General features: G+C 42.1%; 1 protein-coding gene across 2 annotated transcripts in view; it reads left to right on the forward strand.

Annotated features, from left to right (window-relative positions):
• Nucleotides 1-14,786, forward strand: part of GCN1 (GCN1 activator of EIF2AK4) — a 44,679-nt gene that overhangs the window by 25,660 nt on the left and 4,233 nt on the right. For both annotated transcript variants that reach the window (XM_052796170.1, XM_052796171.1), the window contains exons 33-54: nucleotides 186-380; nucleotides 570-816; nucleotides 1,454-1,575; nucleotides 1,886-2,000; nucleotides 2,429-2,608; nucleotides 2,950-3,170; nucleotides 3,900-3,968; nucleotides 4,114-4,252; nucleotides 4,360-4,556; nucleotides 4,920-5,062; nucleotides 5,836-5,953; nucleotides 6,111-6,326; nucleotides 6,709-6,873; nucleotides 7,286-7,447; nucleotides 7,880-7,972; nucleotides 8,212-8,355; nucleotides 9,333-9,602; nucleotides 9,886-9,999; nucleotides 10,523-10,753; nucleotides 11,385-11,578; nucleotides 12,789-12,903; nucleotides 14,050-14,146. In XM_052796170.1, the coding sequence (XP_052652130.1) occupies nucleotides 186-380; nucleotides 570-816; nucleotides 1,454-1,575; nucleotides 1,886-2,000; nucleotides 2,429-2,608; nucleotides 2,950-3,170; nucleotides 3,900-3,968; nucleotides 4,114-4,252; nucleotides 4,360-4,556; nucleotides 4,920-5,062; nucleotides 5,836-5,953; nucleotides 6,111-6,326; nucleotides 6,709-6,873; nucleotides 7,286-7,447; nucleotides 7,880-7,972; nucleotides 8,212-8,355; nucleotides 9,333-9,602; nucleotides 9,886-9,999; nucleotides 10,523-10,753; nucleotides 11,385-11,578; nucleotides 12,789-12,903; nucleotides 14,050-14,146 (3,547 nt within the window). The remainder of the gene's footprint in view (nucleotides 1-185; nucleotides 381-569; nucleotides 817-1,453; nucleotides 1,576-1,885; nucleotides 2,001-2,428; nucleotides 2,609-2,949; nucleotides 3,171-3,899; nucleotides 3,969-4,113; nucleotides 4,253-4,359; nucleotides 4,557-4,919; nucleotides 5,063-5,835; nucleotides 5,954-6,110; nucleotides 6,327-6,708; nucleotides 6,874-7,285; nucleotides 7,448-7,879; nucleotides 7,973-8,211; nucleotides 8,356-9,332; nucleotides 9,603-9,885; nucleotides 10,000-10,522; nucleotides 10,754-11,384; nucleotides 11,579-12,788; nucleotides 12,904-14,049; nucleotides 14,147-14,786) is intronic.

Consider the following 14,786-nt stretch of genomic DNA (forward strand, 5'->3'; position numbering starts at 1 on the left):
CAGGAAATATTTGTTGCCTGTCGGGTTGGCACAAGGTTTTATGTGATGTGACACATTAAATGAACTGTAAATACAGTGTGATTGTTCAGTTTGTTGGCTCAGAGAAGAGCAAACAAGTCCACTGAGCATAGCAAATCTCATTCTGAGTGGACTCTAGTGGCAAGTTCTGTGGTTTTGTTTTTCAGGACAATGTTAACTCTCTCTTGCCAGTGTTTGAAGAATTCCTGAAAAATGCTCCTAATGATGCCAGTTATGATGCTGTCAGGCAAAGCGTGGTCATTCTGATGGGTTCACTGGCAAAGCATCTGGACAAGAGTGACCCTAAAGTGAAACCAATTGTTGGCAAACTGATAGCAGCCTTGTCCACACCATCTCAGCAGGTAGGTGCCTTCTTGGAGGAGTTCTCAGGTTTCATGCAGAGGCAGGTTAACACTATGATACTTTAGGGGTGTCAGACAGATAAGAAATGGCTCTGGTGACAGAAAGCTGTCATTGTGGGTGCAGTCTAGGGGGAAGTTATGTTGGTGATGAATATTTTGTGATCTGATAGCTGGTGGATTTTTTTACAGGTTCAAGAGTCAGTGGCAAGCTGTTTACCACCTCTGGTGCCTGCAATTAAGGATGATGCAGGAGGAATGATACAGAAGCTAATGCAGCTGCTTTTAGAGTCTGATAAGTATGCTGAGCGCAAAGGTGCAGCTTATGGGCTGGCAGGCCTCGTGAAAGGCCTTGGCATTCTCTCTCTCAAGCAGCAGGAGATGATGACCACACTGACCGATGCTATCCAGGACAAGAAGAACTTTCGTCGGCGTGAGGGTAAGGGACAAAAGCTTTTACTTCCAAATACCTAGTATTTCTCTTGTACCTACTACCATTGCAGTCAGATCAAATGATACCTGAACCCCTGTGCTTGGTTTATCTACATTTATTTTACTAAGGTTTGCAGAGAAAGAAATGGGAGGTGTCTGTGATGAGGCCATTAATTGTGTGTAGTGTCCTAAAATTGCTCTATTTGCATTGTGATGGAAGAAGGGTTTCTGGTCCTAGACAATATGCATGCGCTCCTCCCTCCTGTTTTCAAAGGCAGGTGTTGCTAGGGAGGCTCCTGCTCCCTGTGAGACGGTACGTATTCGGCCCCAGCTGGTCCAGACGGGTTCTTGCAGCCTAGTTGTTCCTTTTGCTGCTGGAGATTTCCTGTCCTTGTTTCTGATTACCTAAGCTAGGACTCAGAGGGCTGTTATGTTTTTAATGCTACTGGGCTTCTTGTCCTTTCTGACACTGCAAATCCCCACTGCAGTGCTAGCCACAAGTGCAAGAAGGCAAGAAACTTTCAGCTGTGAGATTTGAGTGCTTTTGGAGAAATTCTACAGATATTTGGCAAATTTTATCTTCTCTTACCATCCCCTTTAAATGAAGTTGTGTTTTCTTCTGACTGTCCTTTTTGTTTCTTTAGGGGCTCTGTTTGCCTTCGAGATGCTCTGCAGCATGCTTGGAAAGCTCTTCGAGCCCTATGTGGTTCATGTGCTACCTCACTTGCTGCTTTGTTTTGGAGATGGGAACCAGTACGTGCGAGAGGTAAGATGCCTTAAATTTCTGAGAACGTAGGGTGTTAAGAGAAAACCGAGATGAAATGGATATGAATGCTGTTTGTAACTAGGCAAATTGAGAAGGTGACCTATCCCTTGAGGCACTACTAATAACAATTTGATCTTCTTAATAACTGAAAGCATCTTATTTCATTGGCCGTTAATTGGGAGCTACTTGGCCAGCTGCATCATTGTACTGAGACACTATTTTACATGAAGGCTTTGTTCCCATTGAGTCTCTGAGGAGGGAAGAAAGATGCGTTGTGACACAGCTTGTAAATGTTCTCTTCTCCTTGGAGGCTGCAGATGACTGTGCCAAAGCTGTGATGAGCAACTTGAGTACTCATGGAGTGAAGCTGGTTTTGCCATCACTTCTTGCAGCACTAGAAGAGGAATCTTGGAGAACTAAAGCTGGTATGGACCAACATCTGACTGACATGATTGAGAGTAACACACAGTTCCCTTCGCTGTCATTCCCCTTGTTTATTCCTTCATCCTTGCAGATGGCTGTGATAGTTTATTGTCTCTTAAGGGACTGTGGAACTTACAGCTTTAGAGATACAAATGAGTTCCCTGACACATTTGAGCAACTTTTTTCCCCCCAGCAGATTCAAGGGACACTTTTTTTACCCCCTGTCTCTCTAGAAATACTCCAGAAGCTGGAAGTTTCCTCTCCCCCCTTCTTTTGCCTGGTACACCCCCACCCCCCAACACTTGTGTTCTCCGACTGGTAGATTTGAGTTTGAAGTAAATGTGATCGTCTCCTCATATCTCTTCTTAATGCTGTGTGTTGTTTTGTGTTTTTGTCTTTTTTTTTTTTCTTCTTTCTTTTTTTTGTACAGGATCAGTGGAACTGCTGGGGGCTATGGCGTACTGTGCTCCCAAACAGCTCTCTTCCTGCTTACCCAATATTGTGCCAAAACTTACTGAAGTGCTCACAGATTCTCATGTGAAGGTGCAGAACGCAGGTCAGCAAGCTCTCAGGCAGATTGGGTCTGTCATCAGGAATCCAGAGATCCTGGGTAAGAACTGTCTGCATCTCTAATGTTCTGACACGACCATGGTTTATAATAGCAAGGTTTATGTTCACGACATTTAGGATTAAATCCAAACTTCTATAGAAATGAAACTACTCCTAGAAAAATATAACATGAAAGCTTCACAGCAGCTGTTTGCTTCAAGGCTTTTTGAATGTTCCTATCCATTTTGTCATCTAATGTTAATAGGGTTTCCTCTGTTCCTATGCTGCTAGTTGCTCTAGAAGGATCTAAAACATCCCATGAGAGAACACCAGCTTACCCTGACATGTGTTTTTGGTTTATGTACAAATGAAGTCTTTTCTCTCCTTTTTAAAAATGTTCAGCAATCGCTCCAGTTCTGTTGGATGCTCTCACTGACCCCTCCAGGAAAACCCAGAAGTGCCTGCAGACTCTACTGGATACCAAATTTGTCCATTTCATTGATGCTCCATCCTTAGCACTGATCATGCCAATTGTTCAGAGAGCTTTTCAAGATCGTTCCACAGACACCAGGAAAATGGCTGCCCAGATCATTGGGAACATGTACTCCCTGACGGATCAGAAGGTACAGCGCTAAAAACGCTCTCTGACTGTATGCTGTGTTTACTGTGTTGAAGATAACAGAGCAAGCACTAGAGAGAATTTATTTGGTTTTGGGATTTTGCTGTTAAGGTAGGCAATATTAGAATCCACACAGCTTCTTTAATTAAATGTATGTAAACGAACAGATAATGTCCATGAGCACCTGAAAATTGTCACTGTCTTTTACACTGTCAGCTTTGTACTTTGGTCATCTAGTTATTACCAGATTTATCCCTGCAAAAAGGTCTTGTAATTTTTACCATATAAGAAATGCCTTAACAAACAAACAAGCAAAACCAGTACCAGTGAAACACAGATCAGCTGCTTACAAATGGATCCAGGGTTTGTTTGAAAAGTATTTGTAGAACCTCACTGTAGGCTAAAGATCTGTGTTTAATTTTTGTGCTGATAATCTCTACCTTTAAACCTTGTGTAAATGTTAAGTGTTGGATTTTCTTTAGATACGAAGTGCTGGGTTGTAGGTGAGCATCAAAAAGGTTTTGAGTGGTCTGCATGGAACTGGCGTTGTGTCTTGGACTTACAGAACAATTCAGTGGGCTTATTTGCAGGATTGTGAAAGCAACTGATTAAACTCTCAGGATGTTATGGATGATTGCTAATAATAAGGGCCTGAATGCCCTTTATATGAAGGTGACTTAGGTTTCTTTCTCATTTTGAATCTAGTTCTTACTCTTTGGGCTCTTTGTTTCAGGATCTGGCTCCTTACCTACCCAGTGTGACTCCTGGACTGAAGGCATCTCTCTTGGATCCTGTACCTGAAGTAAGTCTTTTGTACAAATACAGTTTGTCTTTCAGTGCATTAGGTTAGACTTTGTCCTGATCTTCTGTAGAACTGTAATCAGACACATCTGTCTCAGTAACTTTGACTGGATATTTTGCAAATCTCTGTTCCTCTTGTCTGTTAGGTGCGTACAGTGTCTGCCAAGGCACTGGGAGCCATGGTGAAGGGTATGGGAGAATCATGCTTTGAGGATTTGTTGCCATGGCTGATGGAGACACTGACATATGAGCAGAGCTCAGTGGATCGATCTGGTGCTGCTCAAGGTGAGGACAGCTATGTCTGAATACTGAGCTCAGACTTTCTCCTATTAAATCAGATTAGCTTGTTCTTTCTTGTGTTTATCAGCTATGTTACCTGCTTTTTTTCCCAGGTCTGGCTGAAGTTATGGCTGGTTTGGGGGTAGAAAAGCTGGAGAAACTTATGCCAGAGATTGTAGCTACTGCCAGTAAAGTGGATATTGCTCCACATGTACGAGACGGTTATATCATGATGTTCAACTACCTGCCAATTACCTTTGGAGACAAGTTCACTCCGTATGTTGGTCCCATCATTCCTTGTATCCTTAAGGTATGTAGCAGAGGCCTGAAGAGTTTTATTTATTAGAGGATAAAAAGAAGCCTCCAGAGTATTTTAAGCATCATTTCCAGTAATTGTGGGACACGCAGACTTGTCCAGCATTGCTGAACTATAGAAAAAAATAATATAAAAGAATTTAAATTATACATTATTTCTTCTTCCACGTTATTTGCTTGCTGTCTTTTGTTTTTAGTCACTAGTAATTTCTCGAAATCACCTTTGAGCATTCACAACTCTACAGTTCGTTTACTTTTCATGTTTGAGAGAAAACATAATTTTGTTTTCCTCCTGTTGGTTTTGTATATTGTGCTGAAAAAAAACAGCTTTCACAGACATTTTTCTGCCTCTGTTCAGGCATTGGCAGATGAGAATGAGTTTGTGCGGGACACTGCCCTGCGCGCTGGCCAGAGAATCATAAGTATGTATGCTGAGACTGCCATTGCGCTTCTCCTGCCACAGCTTGAGGATGGCCTGTTTGATGACTTGTGGAGGATAAGGTAAGGGATAACCGTCTTATCCACAGACATTGCTCTTCCATGGTTGAAAAACTGGTGTGATTTAGACTATATGTTGCTCTTCAAGGAAATGCAGAGACCTCCTGGGAAGGAAGAACAAGTGGCTCTTTTTGCTTGTTGATTTGAATATGATGCCTTATAGCACTGAGTCTGCAAAGCCCTGCCAGCAGTGGATCAGGTTTCCTGGTACCTGCAAAGCATTCCTACTAGGTTATTAATTGTGGTAGTGACTCTGAGACACACTTCCGAGGCAGTTGATGTGGCAATATTTAGCTGTCATATATTGTTTTTCACTTTTCAAAATGCTGAGTAAGTTATTGTTCTCCTGTGTATGGAAATGCGCAGTGGAGCACTCACAGCTAATAGCAATTGCTCAAAAATTAGTTGTACTAAAAGGCTTGTGTCAGCTGAGTGCTGATGAGTGCACATATCCCAGGTGAATGTCTTTTGGGTTAAGACAGATACTGGCAATGTCTTGTTCCTTTTTAGAGTCCAGGCTATTCCCTGATTAGTTGCTTTGATACGGGAATTCTCTCAGCCCCTTGCAGTTTGGAATCATTCCTTCCCTTTCTCCTTAGCATGCTTCTCAGTTGTGTAGGCAGATGGATCTCACATATCAGCCCATGCAGCATTTCAGTGCTGACCTAGCTCTTTTCATTGCATTTTGCTCACATCTGTATTTGACACACTGTCATATTTGGACTGGTACTGCCTGCATACCCTGTTTGTAACACTTGACTTGCTCCTGTTGCCAGGTTTAGCTCAGTTCAGCTCCTTGGAGATCTTCTATTCCATATCTCAGGAGTCACTGGCAAAATGACCACAGAAACTGCCTCAGAGGATGACAACTTTGGAACAGCCCAGTCAAACAAGGTAAAGCTGTTCTTGTCTGTTGTGCCTTTTTTTTTTTTTTTTTTTTTTTTAATCAGCATGGAAAGCCTGCTGGGAAGACATATTGAATAATCATGTATTTTGTTCTTTTTGTAAGTTTGAGGAGTGAATAATACAATTTTGTGATACTTCTTTTCAGGCTATTATTAATGCTCTTGGTGTGGAGAGGAGGAACAGGGTGCTGGCAGGGCTGTACATGGGCCGCTCTGACACCCAGCTGGTCGTGCGTCAAGCCTCCTTACATGTCTGGAAGATTGTAGTCTCAAACACTCCTCGCACACTGCGTGAAATTTTGCCAACCCTCTTTGGGCTTCTGCTGAAATTCTTGGCCAGTACTTGTGCAGATAAGCGAACGGTGAGAAATTGTGTAATGCCTTCCTGTTACTGCAGGTGACTGTATAAACTAATTTCTGAAGAACACAGGATAATTCTTTTCTATAAATCACTCCAAAGTTGTCATTAATTTAACTATTCTGAGTAGTATGTCTGAGTTCTCTCTTTGCTGAAGGCGACTGTGATGACAGTAAAACAGTACAGTACAAACAGTACAGTACAGTACAAAACAGATGACAGTAAAAAAAAAAAAAGGTTATTTATACTAGTAGTGTTTCCATTCCTACTACTCTGTCTATACTGTGAACAGTAGTTTATGGTCAAAAGTTAACATTTGCTCACAGTTCACCTTCTTAAGTTTTATAAAACAGGAAAATAGTTAATTGATACATTCTTGGGGACAGGTTGCAGCACGGACATTAGGAGACCTTGTCCGAAAGTTAGGAGAGAAGATCCTTCCCGAAATCATTCCTATTCTGGAAGATGGACTGAGGTCAGACAAGAGTGATGAGAGGCAAGGAGTCTGCATTGGGTTGAGTGAGATAATGAAGTCTACCAGCAGGGATGCGGTAAGTTATATGTGGAGGGTGAAATCTCCAGTTTCCTAGATACTTATGTTATGATGCAGGTATTGCAGTTGAGACAGAATAATACAGCTGGTGCTGGGCTTGTTTTATGGACTGAATTCAGGGCTTATAACTAACAGGAGTTGCTGTTCAGGCAAATGTATGCATTTGTATCTGTCGGTAAATTAAAACATTGCACAGTTCTGACTTTTATGAGATAATAGAAATCATCCACTAGGTAGCCTTAGAGCACTGCACATATTTGTGTTGATTAATCCTGGTTTTCTTCCAACACATTTCAAGCAAACAGTAATTTAGTTTCAGTTGTGCAATTTCTGCGTTCTTAGATACTTTACTGAGATGCATGTGTCTGTTGTGCTTTAGGTATTCTGTAATTTCATCTCTACATCTTTAGGTACTGCTTTTCTCCGAGTCCCTAGTTCCTACAGTGAGAAAAGCACTCTGTGACCCTCTGGAAGAAGTCCGAGAGGCTGCAGCTAAAACATTTGAACAGTTGCACTCAACAATTGGACATCAAGCTCTTGAAGATATCCTGCCATTTTTGCTGAAGCAGCTGGTGAGCATTGCTCAACATTAGTCAACAACTTGATTAGTGATGTTGTGGGACAGGTTTTGAATAATTACTTTAAAGGAGAAGCAGGATTGTATCGGCAGACCTTCCAGGGAATGGCAGCTCTATTTTGTCTCCTCCATGGAGTCATCCTAGCCTTGGCTAAAGCACAGGCCTAAGAATTGCTACATCTGGCTCTGCTAGGGAATTGCCATTGTCACCTGCTTAAGTTGTTTGGCCACCACTCCTGATACGGAATATCTTTCTGATGTGACAGAAGAGCTTGGTTTGGGTTTTTGCTATATAATAGGAGAGCATTTTTGGATAGGACTTGTGTGTTGGTTATACGATCATGTGGTAAATTGTCACTTGAAACAGGGTTTAGCTTGGCGTGTCACAACTCATCTCTCAGGTTTGTAACTTTCTCTTTCCCTGTAGGATAATGAAGAGACATCTGACTTTGCTGTGGATGGTCTTAAACAAGTTATGGCTGTCAAGAGCCGTGTGGTGCTGCCTTATTTGGTGCCAAAGGTACAACTGGAAAGAAATTTTTAACTTCAGAACTGTGCTTTTTCCTCTGCTTGCTGCCAGTTTTCTTTAGACTGCTATGCCAAAAGGAAGAGCATAGTTTGAAATTTTCTTCTGATTTTATGCTCAAAACATTGTCATTTGGGTTGTGATGCATTTTATACTTAGAATTTTTTTCATGTTATAGATGAATTGAGAATCCTTCTGAAAAAACTTTCTGCTTGTCTTTTTTTTTTTTTTAGCTGACTACTCCCCCTGTGAATACCCGTGTGCTAGCTTTCCTCTCATCAGTGGCAGGGGACGCTCTGACACGGCACTTGAGTGTCATCCTGCCTGCTATGATGTCTGCACTGAAAGAGAAGCTGGGGACCAGTGAAGAGCAATTGGCAAGTAGCACGGCTCAGCTCTTTGTTATGACAGGTTGCCTGAAGATAGAGCTTTGGGTTTACTTCCCAGCACAGAATCTGTGTTCTCTAGATTCACAGATTGCATGTCTTAATTCAGTCCATTAGCTTCTTCAGGATGAGTCTTTTTGCCTGGTGGCATATTGTGAGTCGAAAAACGTATGCTTTCCAAATCTATTTGTATCCATATAAAAGTCTCTTTGGCCTGCAACAAGATACAATTCTCAGTTTACTTATTCTTGGAAAACTGCCAGAGCATCTAGTTAACTTTGTATTTATTCTTGGTATAGAAGACTGAGAGATTAAAGGGCTGAAGGGAGGAAATCTCCTGTTTTGCATGCAGCAGTCCTCCTTTACTGCTTTCTGAAACATCTGGTATTTGGACTCCAGAGAATGTCCTGGAGTTGTGATTGCAGATAGATATGTACATAAGTTAGTGAATCAGAAATGTTAGTGACAGAGTCCTTTTGTCTGTCTCCTGTAGATGCCCATTAGCTCAGCTTCTAGCCCCAAGTCTGCCTGAAGATCTCTAATGTACCCACAGATGTGCTTGTAATTAGTATTATGACGCACAGCATTAAACTACCTAAATCAAAAAAATGTTATCTGACGAGACCCACATGCTCTGATGGGTGACTCAGATGGGGGAGACTGAGCTACTCTAATTTTTGTAAATTAGCCCTTCCGCAGCTGGAGACTGACCTGTGCAGCAATCAGGTTAGCAGAGTTTGGTCCCTTGTTAAATTTTGAGAGTTGGTTATACACCTATCTCTGCTCCAGGACTGAATCGAGCCTTTAATGGTGATGTGACCAGCTACTTAATGAGAAACGATTAGCAAGTGGGATATGTTGTAGTATTTCTCTAAGAGATAATGCTGTGGATAATATGGGGAAAGCCGGGGCTAAATCTGCCTTTGTTCTATTTGAGAGTTAATGTAAAGTTAATTTGGACTCTTTAGGAGATGGCAAACTGCCAGTCTGTAATCTTGTCTGTGGAAGATGATGCTGGACAAAGAATTATAACTGAAGATCTACTAGAAGCTACCCGCAGCCCTGAGCTGGGAATGAGACAGGCAGCAGCTGTCATTCTGAATATCTACTGCTCCAAGACAAAAGCAGACTATACTGGTCATCTCAAGAGCTTGGTTTCAGGCTTGATACGTTTATTTAATGATACCAACCCTGTAGTTCTGAATGAAAGCTGGGATGCGCTTAATTCCATCACCAAGGTGAGAGGCAGCTTAAAAAGGTTACAGTGGTAATGCCTGGCGAGGAGGAAATGGGGATAGCTGGTAAAATACTGCCTAAATTGAACCCTTGGTTTTGATTGTAAACTACATTTACATTTGTAAGTGCTGCAAAGATTTGAGAGTTGTAAGATGAGCTTGACTTCAGCTTTGTGAGCAAGGAGGCAGGAAACAGGTGTCTTCTCTTGACACACCTGAGAAGAATTCACAAAGAATAGCTGGTTGCCATGTTGTCTCAACTTTGTCTTACCCCTCTGTCCTGCAGAAATTAGATGCTGGGAACCAGCTTGCTCTCATTGAGGACCTGCACAAGGATATCCGAATTGTAGGGAATGAGGCCAAAGGCGAGCATGTGCCAGGATTCTGTATTCCGAAGAAGGTAAAGGATCAGAATGAGCGTGGATTTGTCACAGCCATAATACCCACCTTTTGGGGGAACTGATCGATGTGACTTTACAGCTATTAGAAGCAGTGTCTATTTGGGCATTCCAAACCTGTATGTTGGAGAGACTTTTTGTAGGTTACTGCTGGTCTTGAGTTACCCTACAGAAGACTCCTCTTGTAACAAGATCTTTGGCAGTTCTGTTATGCATGTAAGTCATGGTCGCTGGCTGCTTTTTGTGGGGGAGTAAAGCTGGACTTCTGTGCCAAATTTCTCTGGTTTATAAATTCCCTGAGCCGCCACTACTTTTCTCATAGCAACTGGCTTAGTAAGCGTAGATGCGTGAAATCAAACCAAATAGAAGTAGATCTGTAAATGTGGAAGCAGGCAGCTGAAGGTCAACAGGAAATTGAGAGAAACTCTCCACATTTGTGCATCTGGTGTATAACAGGAGCAAAAAATAAGATACATATTTTTTGCATCTTAGCTTCTAAGCTTTCTTATCCAATTTTCATGACAGGGAGTGACTTCCATACTCCTGGTGCTGCGGGAAGGTGTTTTAACTGGTAATCCAGAGCAGAAGGAGGAGGCAGCAAAGGCCTTAGGGCTGGTTATTAAGCTGACTTCTGCTGAAGCTCTTAAACCATCTGTGGTGAGCATTACTGGGCCACTTATTCGGATCTTGGGAGATCGGTTCAGCTGGAATGTCAAGGTGGCTCTGCTTGAAACTTTAAGCCTTCTTTTAGCTAAGGTAAGATTCAAAGTAATTGACCGTGGTTTGTGAACGTTTTCCATGGTAACCTTCAGAAGTATCTCTTGCTGTTTATGTAAATACAGCTAGGATGTCTGCTGGTGTGGATTTGATATTTAGGAATGGCACTGTAACTGGATTGTATTCTTCCGGCAGCTTCTGGCCTACCAAAAAAGCCCCCAGTACTTGAATCACTGGGCTTCTTAGAAATATTGCTAAATGCTGATCCCACTTGCAAGTGATTAAAAACTACCATGTAATTAATCTCTCCTGTGTCCACCATTTTAATGAATTGTTAAGTCCAAAGATGATCATCTTACGAATCTATGAACTGAGCTTTTATTTAGTGCTCTGCATACAAAAGGCTGTTCATGTTAGTGTAAAATTTTTCAGCAACGGTACCCTTGTATTTCAGTATGTGGAAAATAAGATTAGATTTGAAAAGGCTAGAAGTTTTGTGGTAAAGTATTGTTTCATGTTTTTCCCATTTTAGTAGTGTGTTAGATCTGAATAAGGGCTATTTGTGATAACTTAACTGCTGTAGAAGAGGTCATGCTGTTTTCAGGCTTTGATTTCTAGCCACTGTTTCAGACTCGACTGCACCACTTCCCTTCTTTCATCTCTGGTATAGGTCGAGATTGCCCTGAAACCATTTTTGCCCCAGTTGCAAACAACCTTCACCAAAGCTCTACAAGACTCAAACCGTGCTGTTCGCCTTAAAGCTGCTGATGCTCTCGGTAAACTCATTGTTATCCATGTAAAAGTGGATCCTCTCTTTACGGAGCTACTGAACGGAATTCGTTCCAGTGATGACTCTGCCATCAGGTAAGCCGAAGGTGATATCTCAGACCTTCCTGCTTACTAAGGATGAAAGAAAGGGCTAGGATGAATGAACAAAACCCCAAATCTGAGAGTGAGATTTACTTATTAGTGAAAGCAGTTGACTGTTAATCAAGGGTTGTAAACAAAGAATGTGGACGATAGGGACTTCCTGGGTCAGAAGCTAAGCTGTGACCGTGTATCAGGGGAAGCATTGCTTGGTATCTGCCCAGTTCTCCTCTCTCCTGCACACCCCCCAGCAGCCCACTGCAGCCCACTCTCAGATACGAGACTGTATCGTCAGTCTGACCTGAAGTAATGCAGCTGTTCTTATATCCTAAGTGCACAGATCCCTAAGAAATTAACTTCCTGATTTGAGAATTTTTTTAATGTTTGAATAGTCAGAAATTATTGACTTTGTAACAGACAGACACAAGGACACAAACATGGAAATACTCTCTAGCATGGAATTTTCAGCAGTGCAGAGAGTATCAGTCTCCTAAACTGTAAGGCATATTAGTGTAATTGCTGTGTGTTGTGGTTTAACCCCAGCCAGCAACTAAGCACCATACAGCTGCTCGCTCACTCCTCCCCGTTGGGATGGGGGAGAGAATTGGAAGGGTAAAAGTGAGAAAACTTGTGGGTTGAGATAAAGACAGTTTAATAGAGAAAGCAAAAGCTGTGCATGCAAGCCAAGGAATTCATTCACCACTTCCCATTGGCAGGCAGGTGTTCAGCCATCTCCAGGAAAGCAGGGCTGCATCACACATAACGGTTACTTGGGAAGACAAAACACCATCACTCCGAACATCCCCCCCTTCCTTCTTCTTCCCCCAGCTTTATATGCTGAGCATGACGTCATATGGTCTGGAATATCCCTTGGGTCAGTTGGGGTCAGCTGTCCCGGCTGTGTCCCCCCCCAGCTTCTTGTGCACCCCCAGCCTACTCGCTGGTGGGGTGGGGTGAGAAGCAGAAAAGGCCTTGGCTCTGTGTAAGCACTGCTCAGCAATAACGAAAACATCCCTGTGTTATCAACACTGTTCCCAGCACAAATCCAAAACACAGCCCCATACTAGCTACTGTGAAGAAAATTAACTCTACCCCAGCCAAAACCAGCACACTGTGTAAGAAACTGTTACAGGTATCCAGAACTCAATTTCTTTTTTAGGGTGGGAGGGAGAGGCAGTGTCTGACTGTACGTTGTGATCACTTCTAGGGACACAATGCTGCAAGCTCTGCGGTTTGTAACACGAGGAGCTGGTGCAAAAGTAGATGCTGCAATTAGGAAGAATATCAGCACGGTGCTTCTAGGGATGCTGGGACATGATGAGGTACTGCTTTAGCCAGCTGCAAAGGATCCCTGCTGTAGACATTCTTAAATTTAAAATCTGAACTTTCTACCAGAATTATTTTCTAAAATAACTTTGGGGGGAAATCACTAATGATAGAGTGGAAAGAAACTTACATAAAGCAGCATGTGGTTGAGCATTACTCACTAAACTGAATACAGTGTGTAAAATCGATCTTGTTGGAGCCCTGTAGTGTGTTAGCTGAGTCAGGTGCAAGAATTAGAGATCCCTAGCCCATCACTGGTGACTCTGAAAATCTGTGACTTTAATGTTTCCTTGGCAACCGTATATGAGGGTTTGACCTGCAGCTCCTCACCAACGTGTTTGAGGCAGCTCTGAAGTCAGGATTTGCTTTTTATCTTGGAGAAACCCTGCAATACCTTCACCATATGCACATATGTGTGTTTGTGGGCTCTCAGGTGGGGCTTATCATTTAGTGTGAGAAATTTTTCAGATAACGGCAGATTTTTCTCCAATGAGCAAGGTCTCCAAGTTTAATGTAGGGTCTTCTTTATATGGCAGACAGCAACAGTATCATCTGTGAGATTAAAATTAATCATCTGTTAATTTCTTTCTTATGTTTTAATTTGTGCAACATAGACATGCAACTGTTGGCATGCTAGAAATAGAAGAATTGAAAAATTCCCACTGGATAGTAAGTTTCAGGGTGGAGAGGAGTAGTGATGGGATGGTTATGTAAGCAAACCAAACAACAAAAGCCTGAAAGTTTTAAATTAAAAGTAGTATGAGTTTATCACAGAGATAAGCTCCTCTAGAGATGGCTAGAAGTAATGCCTACTTTCTAGGCTGTGAATCTAAACTTAACTCTTAACACATCTTAAAACATTCACTTTTCCATTTAACAAATCAGAGTTTATATAAGGTCTGTAATTCTTCAGTCTCTGCTGGCTTTTTTTGACTGTGGATTTGGCTTTAAGTTCCATTATGTACAAGAAACCTTGCGAACTGACAGAAATCCACAGGTAGTAGGAGTGAAATACTAGTAATGTTTATTTCCTCCTTCTCTTTTTACTTCACATCATCCTCTGTCCCTTGCTGCTCTTGCTCCTTATCTCTGATGTGTGGTGAGCTCAACTGGTGTTACTCTTTTCTTCCTCTCCTCGTTAGGATGCCACCCGCATGGCCTCAGCTGGCTGCTTAGCAGAACTGTGTGCATTTCTGTCAGAAGAGGAGCTCAGCACTGTTCTCCACCAGCACTTACTGGGTAAGTGAAGCTGGTTTTGGTGACTCGAACCGATTCAGAAAGCAGGGGAAGATACCTTCTTAGTCATTGGTTCAGGCAAACTTTGTGACTAACTATATAAGTTCCTCCTCTTTATCTTAAACCTGAATCTCTACTCTAGATTTTCTAGTACTTTTCTTTGCTTGTGGTTGTTCATTTGTGCACTGTGGTACATAGTTGAGCACAGGGTGGTGGTTGTAATTTGGGGTTACCCATACTTTTTTCCTGGATTTGTTTTCAGATGAGTTGCTTAAAGTACCAGCATGGCTGACTGATGGCTAGTGCTGACACAGAGAGGATAGGAGGTGACAGGATGTTTGGGCAGGGTGGATGGGAGGGCCATTCCACCTTTTTTGATGACACTGTGATCTTAGATTGGCTTAGGCTAATTGCAGACCACATCTGATGGTTTCACATGCTTTTGGAGAATTAACTAATTTGCCTCTAAGTTAGTAAAAACCATGAATTTTGGAGGAACTCGTAGTGGTTGGGAGTGCTATGGGATTACTCCCCTCTGTGGTATTAAAAAGGGAATCTGTTAGCCGGTTTCAAATTACAGATGACTTTTACAATTTTATTAGAAAGCCAAAGCTTGTGTAATTCCGATGCCAAGCTCCTTCAT

The sequence above is a fragment of the Harpia harpyja genome, chromosome 9 (assembly GCF_026419915.1).
Source record: "Harpia harpyja isolate bHarHar1 chromosome 9, bHarHar1 primary haplotype, whole genome shotgun sequence".
In the NCBI taxonomy this organism is placed as follows: Eukaryota; Metazoa; Chordata; class Aves; order Accipitriformes; family Accipitridae; genus Harpia; species Harpia harpyja.